The 14,349-nt window shown below is 54.9% G+C and overlaps 1 protein-coding gene across 2 annotated transcripts; it reads right to left on the bottom strand.

Annotated features, from left to right (window-relative positions):
* On the bottom strand, window positions 1–12,093 carry CDK16 (cyclin dependent kinase 16). 2 transcript variants are annotated; one of them, XM_029240987.1, is made up of 16 exons: window positions 11,559–12,093; window positions 6,479–6,686; window positions 5,739–5,872; window positions 5,512–5,637; window positions 5,367–5,423; window positions 5,154–5,268; window positions 4,376–4,470; window positions 4,215–4,277; window positions 3,826–3,949; window positions 3,503–3,623; window positions 3,296–3,393; window positions 3,106–3,211; window positions 2,982–3,024; window positions 2,740–2,830; window positions 1,380–1,457; window positions 1–1,288 (listed from the first exon to the last, which is right to left on the bottom strand). In XM_029240987.1, exons 2-16 carry the CDS (start codon window positions 6,678–6,680, stop codon window positions 1,251–1,253), a joined length of 1,491 nt encoding a protein of 496 aa, XP_029096820.1. In that variant the 5' UTR covers window positions 6,681–6,686; window positions 11,559–12,093; the 3' UTR covers window positions 1–1,250. The 2 variants fall into 2 exon arrangements, with proteins under 2 accessions (XP_029096820.1, XP_029096819.1); XM_029240986.1 differs by lacking the exon at window positions 11,559–12,093 and adding an exon at window positions 11,115–11,536.
* Between the last annotated feature and the right edge of the window lie 2,256 nt (window positions 12,094–14,349).

Genomic DNA, 14,349 nt, shown 5'->3' with positions numbered 1-14,349 from the left:
TTTTTCACTTTAGACTTTTTAATATTTCATACAGCGATTATGGTGCATTCAGGAACCCACCCCTCCCAAACCGCCCTAGGAAGGCCCCTGCCCTCCCACCCCATTTGAGGGCCCCAGGGTTTAGAGTGAAGGGGAGGTAACCACCCATCTGGAGACTGACCCCAGAGACTGTCCCTGCCCTGCCTCATCTTCCCCAGGGGTTAGGGGGTAACGCCTGGGCACCCCCCCCCACCATGTGCCCCTCTGTCCCTGCCTGTGTACATATACACACTATGGCTCCTCGCTGAGTTGGTCAGTTCCTGGCAGGGCCCCTACTCAACAGCACCGAGTGGGATGGGGGCAGGAGGGCTGGGCTAGGGAGACCCTGAGAAGGAGGCCCCTGCTATGGGACTGCAGGAGGGAAAGAGTGGGGGCCCCCCACCTCATCCATCTCCCAGAGAGTCTCCAGTAGTCCCCAAGTCCCCCTGCAGCTGGGGATGGCAGGTGGGGGTCGGAAGGCGAGTGGTCGAGGCATGCTTTCCCTTAGCTGACCCCAGGGTCTGGTGATGGTCAGGGTTTTGAATAGGGGTTGTGTCCCTGCCATGGAAAGGCTGGGAGCGGGGCTTCATTGCACAAAATACTGTGGGAGGGCCACACAGTGGGTGGGGCCCAGCCAGCCTGTATACAGAGATATTGCATTTAAAAAATGAAAACCTCATTTAAAATAATTAAAAAACAACAATGAATGAAACAAACAAAAAGAAAAAGGCCCACACAACATGAGGCAGGTGGGGCAGGCAGGAAAGCAGACAGGGGAGCCTCAGACCCAAGGCATCACCGTGTCTTGTCTGAGTCGAGATCCCCAGCCTGGGCTAGCTCCAGACCCCTGGCTTGCCGTGGGGGTAGTGGTCCTGCGGGGGGTGGGGCATGATGGGGAGGGGTATAGGCCTGGCCTCAGTGTGGGAGGCTGGCACGGCCATGCTGTCCGCCGGCAACTACCGAGACAGAAAGAGAGAGAGACACACAGACAGACAGACAGATCAGGCGAAGGAACGATGAGAACTTTGTTAGCACCCAGCAGACAGGCCAATGGGTGGGCCGACAGGCCAATGGTCGGGTGTTCAGACAGGCAGCAGGGGACATGTGGGCAGGCGAGCATGAGTCAGGCAGGTAGGCAGGCAGCAAGCAGGGAGGATGATGCAGTTGGGGGCTGCCCTGTGAGGGGTATGGCATCCCTCCAGCTGCTGCCTGCTGGGGCCTCGGTCTGTGGCTTAGAACTCGGTGTCCACCACTCGGAAAGCTGGCCTGCCTGCAGGGGAAAGCAGAGCAGATGGCTGTTGGTGAGCAAGCAGGTAGGTGGACAGGGCAGGGAAGAGGGTGAGGGCCACAAGTACACTTACCTGAGTCAGGCATTGACGAAGACCGAATGCTGGCCTCCTTTTGTAGCTGGATCTCCTTTAGTGCAAATATGGAAGTAGCTGTGGGTGGAGGAGAGACAGGAGTGGGGCATGACCCATGAGGCCACCTAGGACCACCTCCCATGTGGCCCCGTCAGGGAAATTAGAAAAAGTTGCCTTTTCTTTGAGAGCCTTGACTTTCATCTGTCAAATAATCCCACACACAAACCAGCTACAACCAGGGAAAATGGAATATAGACTATTACATGACACCAAGAAATCATTAACTTTGTCAAGTGCGACAGTGATACTGCGATTACCACCTGTAAAGTCTAGACAATGGATGGTGTTTGGGATTTTTCTTTTTTTTTTTGCGGTACGTGGGCCTCTCACTGTTGTGGCCTCTCCCATTGCGGAGCACAGGCTCTGGACGCGCAGGCTCAGCGGCCATGGCTCACGGGCCCAGCCGCTCCGCGGCATGTGGGATCTTCCCGGACCGGGGCACGAACCCATGTCCCCTGCATCGGCAGGCGGACTCTCAACCACTGCGCCACCAGGGAAGTCCGGTGTTTGGGATTTGATTGAGATTAATCCAATCAAATGTTAGCGTGATAATGGTATTACTGTTACGCTTAAGAAAATATTTTAGAGATACGTGCTGAAACTGTTTATAGATGAATGATGTATCTGGGACTTGATTCAAAATAATCAGTGATTATAGATAAAACCTGACTGGCCATGAGTTGATCACTTGTTGGAGTACCTGGGGACTCATCATATTATTTGGTCTAATATATAAATATATCTAACTTTAAAACGTCCATATTAAAAAGTTTTAAAAAGTCAGACATAACGGAACACGCCATGTGCCTCCATTTCTGTAGGGTACAAGGACAGGGAAAGCATATCTATGCTTTAGAAGTCAAACTAGTGGCAACTCTTAGAGGGGATGCCAGGAATAACTGAAGGAGAAAAGAGGGCACTTCAGGGGAGCTTCTCACATCCTATTTCTCGACCTGTAAGCTGGTTACACGGGTGTTTAGTTTGTAAAAATTCATTGTGCTATATGCTTATGATCTGTCATTTCTCAGTATCTATTTCACAACATTTACTTTTTTTTAAAAGGTAAAGTGATATTCCATCGGTTTTTATGTACATTTGAAAATTTCCAGGAACTGAAAACTAAAAAACTCTAATGTAATGAACAACACATCACACACGTGAACAAGGGCATACCCCCCACCCCCACCCCACCCCATCCAAGGTGGCAGAGCCAGAGCCCAACACAACCTGCCCAGCTATCTGCAGCAGTCCTGTTCCCCAAAGCCCCCCACCAGCCGGTCCATTCCCCAGCTCCACTCACTGTCAGGAAGTTTGTGGATCCGTTCCCCCAGACTGAGGAAGAATGGATGTTTCATGGCATCTTCTGCGGAGATCCGATTGCGACCTTCAAACTGAGTGTGTGTGTTGGGATGGGGGAGTATTGACACTTTCAACAAGTAGGCTTCTCTTCCTCCCCGCCCCAGATCCTGCCCCTGTAGCTCCCTGTTTCCCCACACCTGGAATCCGCTAGGCCCCAAGGCTGGCCCAGGAAGATCGTCTCACCTGCAGCAGCTTGGTGAGGAGGTCAGCCCCGTCGCTGTCAAGTCTACCACAAGGACAAGGGGACCTGTTTTAAACTCAGTTTGGGTACTCTGGTCCCTAACACCCACCTACCCACCAGCCTCACCGGGGTGCATGGCTCAAAAGGGCCTCAGCTCGGTACTTGGGGTAGTTGTATGTCTTGAACTCTTCATTGGACAGGATGCCCGGCCATGTCTCCTCAGTTGGGGTTCCTGGCGGGGAAGTGGAGTTATCCTAAACATCTCACAGGGCCTCCCTGCATGTCCCCACAGCTCCTAGGGCTCATGCCTCCTCACCCAAGATGCGGAAGATGAAGTGCAGCTGTTCCTCCACCGTGGAGCCCGGGAAGAGGGGCCGGCCTGTGGCCATCTCATAGAAGATGCAGCCCACACCCCTGGGCAGGGAGGGCACAGTGAATATGTAGGCAGTTGGCCGGCTGGCTGTTGTGACCAAGCCACCCCCCTTCACCGCATGGCCCCTGCCACACTTCGACCTGTCCTCACCACATGTCAATCTGAGTGGAGTAGTCCGTGGACCCGAGCAGGATGTCGGGGGGCCGGTACCACAGTGTTACCACCTCATTGGAGTAGGTCTTCGTTGGAATTGACTTGGCCCGGGCCAGGCCTGGTAGGTGGAGAGAAGGGGCAGCTGGGATTGAGGAGGTTGTGGGCAGTACTGGGGAGAATGCAGTTAGGACTGAGGGCATCCTAAGCAAAGCCTGGAGGGGCTGAAGGGGAGGGACTGAGACTAGGTGGTTGTGGGGAAGGGGGAGGCTGGGAGAGTAAGGCTGGGGGATCACTGGGAAGAAGGCAGAGGCCAGGGGTACCAAAGTCGGCCAGCTTGAGCTCTCCTCTCTCATTGATGAGCAGGTTCTGGGGCTTGAGGTCTCGGTGTAGCACCTTCTGCCGGTGGCAGTAGGCCAGGCCACGGAGCAGCTGGAACAGGAACAGCTGGGGACCCAGGAACGGCAGGCAGAGGTCAAAGAGTATCCAGCAGCCTGACCACCAGCAGGCACTGCTCCCCCTCCCAAAGATAGGCACTGAGCCCAGAGCCTTGTCTCACGAAAGAGGATAGGGTCCCAATGCCCTCCAAGGGCTCCCAGCTTTTTTTTTGGCAAAAAAGCCAAACGGGAAAAGTCTGTTTCTGGGAGATTTGTGGGGTGGAGTGGGTGAGTGGGGGGCCCCCTTGTGCCCCTGCTTCCTGCCCCACACCCACTTTCACATTGTGCATGTTGATGACGTTCCCACAGTCATCCAGGTACTGCTTCAGGTCCTTGTCCTGAGGAAAGAAGAGCAGGTAGAGGAAAGAGGGTCACATCCTGTGGCTCCTGGCCATCTCCCCACCTCCTCCCAGGACCCACTGCCACCCAACCTTACCAGGTACTCAAAGACAAGGGTGAGGGACTTCTCCGTGTGAATAATGTCGTGTAGCGTGACGATGTTGGCGTGTTTGAGGTCCTTGAGCAGGGACACTGCAGGAAGCAGGGGGGTGGGACAGCGGAAGAGTCAGGGCCCACCCTCAGAACAGAGGCAAGGAGGAGGACTAGACCGGGTTGAGCCCAGATGGCTTGGGGTGGTGGCTCACAGCCACCGGCTCTAACCCACCTGATACCAGGAAGAAGGTGTGTCCCCAAGTTCCAGATGTGGAAACTAAGGCTCAGAGAAGAGTATAGAGCAAGAACCTGGGATTGCAGCCCCAGGCTTATGTGACACTAGATTTTCACAACCAGTTTTTGGTTTCTGGAAAGCGCCCTTGCTCCAATCCTCAGTACACCGATCTGCAGCATCGTGTGAAAATGAGTTTGCACACTCAATTACTATGCAATTCAGATTCATTCCATGTGAAATTCTGACTAGAAACTATTGTGTCAAGTAAACTGGTGAGCACTTTCAGGGATATTCTCAGAACCAAAGCAAGCACCCTGCTTTACAATTCACCTACCTCTTCTCCACACAGGAAGATTCCTGGTTACCCTGATTTATTATCTGGATATGTGGCTGATGGGCACTTTCTCATGAAGCCCAGAACGTCAGGAGGGAAGTCCCAGAACCCCTAGTCCCTGTCCTCACTATGGGTGTGTGTGTGTGTGTGCGTGCACGCGCACACCATGGGGAGAGCCCGGGAAGCCTGGGGCAGATCAGATGGGGCCTGTACCTTCCCGGATGGCGGTGCAGGGTGCCCCCTCTTCGTGTTCCAGTCTGATCTCCTTGAGTGCCACAAGGTTGTCTGTGAGCTTGCTTTTGCCTTTGTAGACGGTGGCATAGGTACCCTGGAATGTGAGTAAGAGTGACAGGAGACGAGCTATGAAGCTGCAGGGAGTTCCCACGGACCCCCAGCCCTACCATGGGCCTCCTGGCTGTCTCTCACCTCTCCCAGCTTGTCCAGCTTGATGTAGGTCTCCAGTTTCCCAAAGCCAATCTCAGACTGTGGGGCAAAGGAGGCAGGCTGAAGTAAGCTCAGGGGAAGGGACTGGGAGGAGGAAGAGGAGGAGACAGGAAGAGAAGACGCTCACCAGGCTGACACGGCGGAGGCGGCGGCTGAGGGGCTTGTCGAAGATGGGGCTATTGAGGGTCAGCTTCTCAAGGTAGCCCTCGGGCAGCCGGATGTCGGCTGGTAGTGATAGGCGCTTGTTGATGTCCTGGCAGGCAAGATAGGGGAGAAACAGGACCATGAGCTCCAACCCCCCAGGTCCGACCCTCTTTTCCAGCCCCGCCACTGCCCGGACAGGGGGTTCAGCACCTCAGTGGAGATCTTGCGTGGGGGATGGTTGCGCATGCGCACCCTCACTGGTGACTGCACCTCATCCGAGGACGTGGCTGAAGCCTGGTCACTTTCCCCGTCAGACCCCATCTTCAAGTCCTCGTGTACAATCTCTGGTAGTGGGGACAGGGGGAGGGCAGGCCGGGTGGGCTCAGAAGCCCCAGGACAAATCCCCCCACCCTCCCGTAACACATTCCCTCATCACACACGTGTGCACATGGCCCCCAGAGCAGCCTGGAGTCCCTCACGGAGAGGGTGGGAAGGCCCAGGGAGGTTCACACAGGTCAAGACAGGTTGAACTGGGAGGGCAATAGTCACCTAGTGGAGCAACCCGCGTCAGCGGCGAGCTGAAACTGCGGCTGGCCCAGAGCCAGTGGGCAGGCAGCAGCAGAAGTAGCCAAATGCCCTGGGAAGGCAGGCCCAGGGCAGGCAGGTGCCAGGAGGCCTGAGGGGGCTGTCACAGAGCGCAGGAGAAGGGCAGAGGGAGGCTTGGGGCAGCTGTGGCAGGCGGGGCACCCTTCCTCCCCGCTGAGGCCTGGGCACAAAGCCAAGGAAAGGGACACAGATGGACAATAGAGAGAGGGTGTTGAGAGAGGATGGCAGAGATGAGGGAAAAAATGGAGGAAGGAAAATGAAAATAACGCAAGTTTAAGAGGAACTCAGTTGGAAGGCAGCACCCCTGGGACCAGTCTGGAAGTGGGAATGGTCAGTGGACCCACCTGGTGCAGAGCTGAGTGGGCCCCGTCCAGAGCGAGGTTCACCAGGGGCAGTACGTGTGGGGCCCTCTCCAAGGTCACTGCCGCCGCCACCGCCACTCTCATCCAGGCCTATCTGTTCAGGGGCACCATTGGTCTTATCTACACCTCGGCCCCCTCGGAGTGTCATTGACAGCTGCCGTTTGATCTTCTTCATCCGATCCATGGCGACCTGCGCAGGGGGTATGGATGCGAATGGGTCCCACATTAGCATTCGCCTGACACCCATGGGCCCCCTAAAACCCATGACAACCCAGTGAGGTGCACTGACATGAACCTGTGTCAGTGCCCACCCAACCACTGTGGAGTCCTGGGACCACTCAGGATTCCTAGAAACCTGGCATGGATGGAGACCCTTGTCAGTGCCTGCCACCTACGATGACCAGCCCCAGGGCACCCTGCTCCTAAGGAGCCCACCTGGGTACTGAGGCTTGGGTGGCTGGCTGAGGGAAAGGGCCCAACTGGTGGCGTGTTGGCCTCTATGGGGGCACCCTCACTGTGGAAGCAGAGGCTCCACAGCAGGCATTCTCGGGTGCAGCAGCACTGATGGACCTAGCCATTGGTGTAGCGGGGGGCTCGCCCAGGACGCCGGAACCACTGACACGGCCCCAGGCACGCCCACAGAATGGCATGTTCTGCTGGCACCAGCCCACACCACCCCCAACTGCCAAGGCGGAACGCTCCCCGCGACCACAAGGACCCTCCTGCCTCCCCCAGCAGCCATGGTCAAGGTGGCTAAAGGACTACCCCAGTGGGCTACCCAGGTGAGGGGTGCAGGGAGAGGGAGGGAGAGTCCTGCCCAGACCCAACCACTGGGTGGGGTTGCGGGGGGATCTAAGTCTACCAGCTGTCCTGGTTCCATCAGGTTGAACCCAGATTTTACCAGATTTTTGCAAGCCAGGTCACATTTCTCCTCTACTTGAGAACATACCACATGTCCCTTATCACCCCAAATAAACATCCCAGTCCTTAATGTGGCCCACAAGGCCCCCATTCACACCATTACCTCTCCGGCCTCACCGCCCCCTCGTTGCTAATTGCTGTTCTGCAACCGCACCCAAAAGTCCCACCTCAGGGCCTTTGCAGTGGCTGTTCCTAGTACTTAGAAGACCCTTCCCCTAGATTTCAAAATAGCTCACTCCCTCATCCCCTTCAGGCCATTGCTCAAATATCACCTTTTTCACAGATAACCACGAATAACCCTATTTAAAATCGCAACCATTCTGAGCCCCCCCACCTTGCCAATTACCCCCCCAGCACTTATCACCTCCTCAGAAATGACACCATCTAGTTACTGGTTTCTTTATTCTTTACTGTCTGTCTCCTCACCACCATAACTAGAAGATCAGCTCCGCCAGGGTAGATTTATGTCTGTTTAGGTCACGGCTATATCCTGAGGACCTGGAACAGTGACTGACACAGAGTAGATGCTCAAAAAGTGCTTATGGCAGAAATTAATGAAGCAGGGGGCTAAGGGCCTAGGACCAACATCTGTCAGGGTGAGCAGGGTGAGTCCCTGCTACTCATGAACAACCCCAGACAAGGTGACCCAGGGACACTGGTATCAGCAAGAAGATGGGGCTGCTAGAGGGAACGGGGCCACCAACAGGCTTAGGCCAGCCTTCTTCTGCTTCCTCCTGGGCTCTGGGCCAGCAAGGAGGGGGAAAGACCTGGCCGAGGAACCATCTGGACTCACAGCAGGGCCTAAGATGGCCCTGGGCCCAAGGGAAGTGGAGCTAGATAGAAGGTTGACGATGAGGCTGGGGCTGGATTCGAAAGAGAGAGAAGTGGGTCATCTGTTACCCTGAAATCAGGTGCTTACCCTAGCGATCCCCATACCCCACTTCTGCCTGCCTGAGCTCATCACCCCCAGAAGGGGTAGAGGGCCCAGCCTAGCAGAAAGATCCAGTAAAGAGGATGAAGTCCATCCAAAGAACCCAAGATAACAATAACAAAAAATATCCTGACCCAAGAGGCTGAACACTGGACCTGAGGCTGAGGAAGGTGAAGCATGGCCAGTCCCCAAAGACTGTTTTCCATACGTCCATATGGCATGGATACCCAGCCGCTTTGCCTGTTGTGGCAGGGAATGGGGGAGCTGGGGGGACTGTAAGTAGAGCTGGACGGAGGATGAGGAAGGAACCCGAAGGAGCCATGGGTCCATGACCTCTAAGCGGTAACCCCAAGGGCTGGACATATTCCAGAGTTCAGTTTTGGGGGGATTTTAGGGAGATAGGGTACAAAATCTGTGTATCATGCAACGCCCCCAGCAGGGGGACCCTGGACAGGGCCCTGTGAACAGAGACACTTGAACATTAATCTGCAGTAAAACTTTTAAATATCATTTCAGTTTTCTGAGATTTTTAGGTTTTAGAATACTGAAGGAGCAAGAAACTGGATACACAACCCCACTCTGAGAAGGGCACATGTCCGTCTTGACCCCCTGAGGAGATGCTTCCATCCTCAGAATACTTCCACACCCAAGGATACTCACCACCTCACATCACACCAACCACTGAGGACACAGTCATCACACTCTACTAACTCCCATAGGAACATACCATCCTCATTCTGTTCAGGCACATCTCATAAGCACACACTGGACTCTCACAGTGTCCTGCTTTCTTCAGTACACACTGGACCCTCAAGAAGGCTTCTCTGCATTGTAACTGCCATCGGCAATGCAATTTCCCTATTTATCTCTAACCCCCATCAGCACACAAAGCCTCAACAGAGCACTAAGCTCTGTTAGCACACCACTGGCCCCTCTAAGTTAACTCTTAGCACCACATGCTGCCTGTTTTCTTCTCCACAGCACCCACTGTTCCCCCAACATGATTCTGACCCCTATTAACATGCACTTGGGACCCTCTACAGCAGTAGAGGTTGGTAACCCACATTAGCACTCACTGGACCTTCACACTACCCTGAATCCCATGAACACAAAGTGAATCTTGCAGATCCCTGACCTGTTTTAGCCCACACTCAGATCCCTCCACAGCTATGATCATCACTAACACATATTCTGGTCCTCCCACTACCCTGTCCCCCCATATCCCATCAGCACAGGCTGGACCTTCACTTCACCCTGACCCCTATTAGCACACACCGGGCCTCACAGTGCCTCCCCATTACCACACCCTGAACCTGTACTCAGCCCTAGTCCCCAGGGACACACAAACACGCTGTTCTATAATGGCCTGACCCTCATTAGTGCACACAGATCTTCATTCAGCCCAGAACCCCATTAACACACTTCAGCCCTCCATGGTGCTAATCCACTTTAGCACACCTGGACCATCACACGTTCCTGTCCTTTATTTCTCTTTGTTTCAACTCCTCCATAGCTATAACCCTGGTCGGTTGACAATTGGATCACTTCACAGCCCTGATCTTCCTTATTGTACACAAGATCCCCTCCACAGCTCTACCCTCCATTAGCACTCCCTGGAACCTCAACGCACCTCAGTCCCCCAAGAACACACTGTCTTCAGAATGTTCAGACGCTCATTAGCATATTCCAGAACTCATACTGCTCTGATTCTCCCCCCCACTGGCACACATTTAAGCGCCTCCATGACTCTAAATCCACATTAATAGTCACTAGAACTTCATATATTACCCTGCTCCTTCTTAGGGTGTCCTAGAGTCTCACATCCCTTGACCTCATGGACCCACACACACTGATCTCACACCATCTTGATCCTTAATACACTGAACCTCTTACAGTGCTTAGATACTTCCCTCACCCCCAACCCACACACACATATATCCACAACTCTGATACCCATTAGCACAGGCTCAGGTCTTCCACTACTCTGCCCCCATTAGCACATACTGGGCCTCATACTACCCAGACCTTTATTATCATATGCACATACCCTCGAGAGCTATGACCCCCATTAGTACCCTCTTAACACTGGAGTTCTTCCACTACCCTGTCCTCCATGAGCACACTCTGCACCCTCACACCTCGCAGTCCGTCATGGACAAATACACAATATTAACACCATCCTGACCAGCCCCCCCTTACCACACACAGGGCCTAAGAACCCCGATCCTACTGGCACACCCTCTGGTACCTCTACCACCTTATCCCCCAGTAACACACACGGGGCCTTTCTACATCAATAACCCCATTTGCATATCTCAGCACTCCTCCGACGTCCTCTCCCTTGTTATACATCCTCAGGTCCCTCCATCGCCCTGCACCGCCCCTCCGTTAGCACACACTGGGCCTCAAAACCTTACAAAGCGGTAAGACTTATTACCACATGCTCCGACCCCTCCACAGCTCAGGCCCCCGTTAGCAAACCTCGAGTCTTTCACCACTCTGCCACCCATTTACACACCCTCTGGTCCTTCGATTACCCTGCTCCCCATTAGCACCCACAGTACTTCCCATCCCCAGTTCCCAGACCAGGCCCAGGGCGGGGCCAAGGTCAGGGAGGCCCCAAATGACCCCCGGCCCGGCGCATTCTGGGAAACTCGCTGGGGGAGGGGGCGCATGCCAGCAGTGCAGCCCGGCAACGCCCGGGGTCTGGGTTGGTTCTGTAGGAGGAAGGGCAGCCCCCACCCCACGCCTCGTGGACGCGCTCACCGGCGGGGGCGCGCGAGCAACCTCAACGCCGCGGGACCGGCGCGGCGGCGCCTGGGGCGGCGGCCCGGGCTGAGGCCGCGCGACCTCCTTCTCCTCCTGTTCGCCGCAGGCGCCCGTCCCAGTAGTCTTCGGCCATGGCTGCTGGGCCCGGGCCGCCGCCGGCTGAGGAGGAGGAGGCGGCGGCGGCGGCGGCGGTGGCTGAGGCGGAGGCGGCGTCCCGCTCAGCCGGCCATGAGCTTGGCCGCTGCGGGCGATGCCCCTGGGCTCGCTGGCGCCGGCTAGAATCCGAGAGCTCACGGCGGCTCGCGGTTCAGAGCCGACTGCTCGCGGAGACGCGGCAGATCCCAGAGCCGAACACCCAACGGCCCAACCGCTGCGCGCGCCGCGCTCCGCGCATGCGCACGCACGCGCTGGAACGGGTGAAGTGGTAGGGAAGGGACTCACCTCGGACTGGATGTACCAAAAGACCCGTCCGCAGCGGGAGGGGGCGCGGCCATTGCGCGCCCACTGGGGAATGTGGCGCCGGCCCTGGAATGGCGCCAGGGGGGAAGTGTAGAGGTTGTTTAGTACTCAGTTCCGATCTTGCTAGAAGTTTGCTAACGCTGAAGTGGGCAGCAGACAGTGACCAGCGTGCCGGTCACCACTCGGTCCCCCTACTCCGTCTCACTTGGTACATCCCCATGATAGCAAACGGGACTTTTGGAAGGAGGAAAAAGATAAGGCAGTCAGTCCTAGTCCCTTGAGGTGCCTCCGGAGGCAGGGACTTTAAAGGTTCGCGAGAAGATGACTTTTCTAGGAGAAGCGGCCTGGAGAATCACTGGCCTCTACCACCTTAGATAGGACAGAGTCTAGCCCCGCCCAGCTGCTCCTCCGCAAACGCGAGCTCATTCCCACTGTGAATGTATGCGGCCCCGCCCTTTGAGATTGTCGCCCATCCAATCGGATTTGCTCCCTGGGGTGAGGCAGAGCAAGAATAAAGGGCGTGGCCTGGCTGGAGAGGCGTGATTTCGCTGCCCCGGCCGCGCCTCTGCCAGGTTTTCATTGGCTTCACCGTCGAGGGGGCGGGGCCTCCTTTTTGTTCTCAACCATGGGTCGAATGCCTCGCAAGGTGATTGGTCAAAAGGTCTTTCAATCGAATTTCGTCCCGCCTTTAACCCCTCCCATCTCCATCAGCGAAGCTCACGGGGTGGAGCCTAGGCTGAAGGGAAAGATGGACCTTTACAGGGGCGAGTGCATTACTACGCATGCTTGGGACTTTGGGTTGGAAAGGGGGCTCTTTTCCGCCTCACGCAAGGATTTGTACCCTAAATTGGGTTTTACTGCCACCTCTCAACTACCTCTTCTGGCCCGCCGGAGCCCCGCCCGTGGTTCCCCCTGCCCCACCTCCTGGGCTCTCCGGTTTTTCATTTCATTTATTGGGCGCCTGTTGTGTGTCAAGCACTGACAAACCAACCTAATCCCTCACCCCTCTCTGCCTGCAAAACTCCTACACTATCACCAAGCCCAGTTTAAATGGCAGCAGACTCCGTCCGGCAGGCCATCTGGAACATCTTTACACGGCACCCCAGTCCAAAGCCAACTTCCCCATCTCTTCTGGGCTTCCCCTTATGGTACCCTTGGTCACACCAGTTCATATTAACGAGGATTTACCGGAGCATGTCGGGAGTGGAAATATTTCACAAAGACAAAAGTCCACCTCGGGATAGATGATCGCGTCCATCACTTCCCAGACCTCATCTGTTAGCCTTCTCACTCGGTTCCAGTCGTACTAGTATCCTAGCTGTTCCTGAATGAAGCAGGCACAGTCCAGCCTCAGGGACTTTGCACTTGCTGTTCCCTTTGCCTGGAATGCTCTTTCCCCAGATATCCACTTGCCTCATCTTTTTCCAGTCCTTGTTTCAATGTCACCTTCTTCATGAAGCCTTCCCTGACTCCCCTATTTAAAACTGCCTACCTGCACCCCATCATTCCCCAGACCTGGCTCTACAGATCTTCTGAACTGCACTGATCAACTTCTAACATACAATTTACTTACTGTGTTTATTGTCTATTCTAGGTCTTGCCCTAGCAAAACATAAGTATGCGCACACGCGCATGCACACACACACACAACCCACCCCAGGACACGGATCTTTTTTATCTATTGCTGTCTCCAACACCTACAATAGAGCCTGACACACAGTAAGCAGTCAACAAATGTTTGTTGAATGCCTGATGGTAAATAGTTCTAGGCAGAGACAAGAGGAAGCAACCTTGTCCCACCCTGTCCTTTGTGCCTGCTGGGTGCAGGGGGCTCAGTGCAGTGACCCAGCCCTTGCCCACTGAGCCCTGGTGTTATAATGGTAGACAAAAATGATAGAGAAGTGAAATGGCATGTGTGGGGAACTAAAATGCAACCAGAAAACATGGGTTCTTGATGAAGAAGCTGTTCTCAAACCTTGTGCAAATTAGGTAGCAAGGGGATCCAGGAGCTGTGGTGGTGAAGAAAGGGACAGCAATGTCTGGAGTCAGGAGGTGTAATGGTGGGGGGTGGGGGGATACAGTGAACAAGGTCTAGAGTACCCATGAAGGCCCCAGGATAGTAGAAGCAGAGAAATCAAGTTTGTGTGCAAGCCTCAGATGCTGAGGTGGAAATGGTGGAAACAGTGGACAGACGTGCAGAGTTTGGGGGTACTCTAGAGCAGCAATAATGGAAAAAGTACCTGTGGCGGGAAAACCTCTCCACTTGACCTAGATAGCTAGCATCACCACTAAATGGATGCCAGAGATAAAGCACTTCAGTCCCTAATGTCCTGGCGGAGAATGAAAGGAAGTATGGAAGGATGAGGTCACCCAAACAGAATAGGCCAAGGAAAAACAAGTAACCAGAAAGGGACTTCCCTGGTGGCTCAGTGGTTAAGAATCCACCTGCCAACGTAGGGGACACGGGTTCGAGCCCTGGTCCAGGAAGATCCCACATGCTGCAGAGCAACTAAGCCCGTGCGCCACAACTACTGAGCCTGCACTCTAGAGCCACAACTATTGAGCCTGTGCGCCACAACTACTGAAGCCTGCGTGCCTGGAGCCTGTGCTCCGCAACAAGAGAAGCCCCCTCTCGCCGCCAACTAGACTGCACGCAGCAACTAAGACCCAATGTGGTCAAAAAAAAAAAAAAAAAAAAAAGTAACCAGAGGGAGGTGGGGCAAGGGCATATGCTGTGCCTGGAGTCTGGAGCTGGCCCAGGAGGCAGCACATG

The sequence above is a fragment of the Monodon monoceros genome, unplaced genomic scaffold (assembly GCF_005190385.1).
Source record: "Monodon monoceros isolate NGI ecotype Baffin Bay Population unplaced genomic scaffold, NGI_Narwhal_1 Super_Scaffold_22, whole genome shotgun sequence".
Taxonomy (NCBI): Eukaryota; Metazoa; Chordata; class Mammalia; order Artiodactyla; family Monodontidae; genus Monodon; species Monodon monoceros.
This window is presented reverse-complemented; position numbering and strand designations above follow the sequence as displayed.

Bases quoted from the DNA above. Each gene is read 5' to 3' on its own strand.
- CDK16 (XM_029240987.1), bottom strand. From the start codon at position 6,680: ATGGATCGGATGAAGAAGATCAAACGGCAGCTGTCAATGACACTCCGA. The intron at 3,624-3,825 runs GTACCCCTGGCC...TCCACCTACCAG, and splicing joins GCTCAAGCTGGCCGACTTTG to GCCTGGCCCGGGCCAAGTCA. The intron at 2,831-2,981 runs GTGAGACGATCT...ACACACACTCAG, and splicing joins TCCTCACCAAGCTGCTGCAG to TTTGAAGGTCGCAATCGGAT.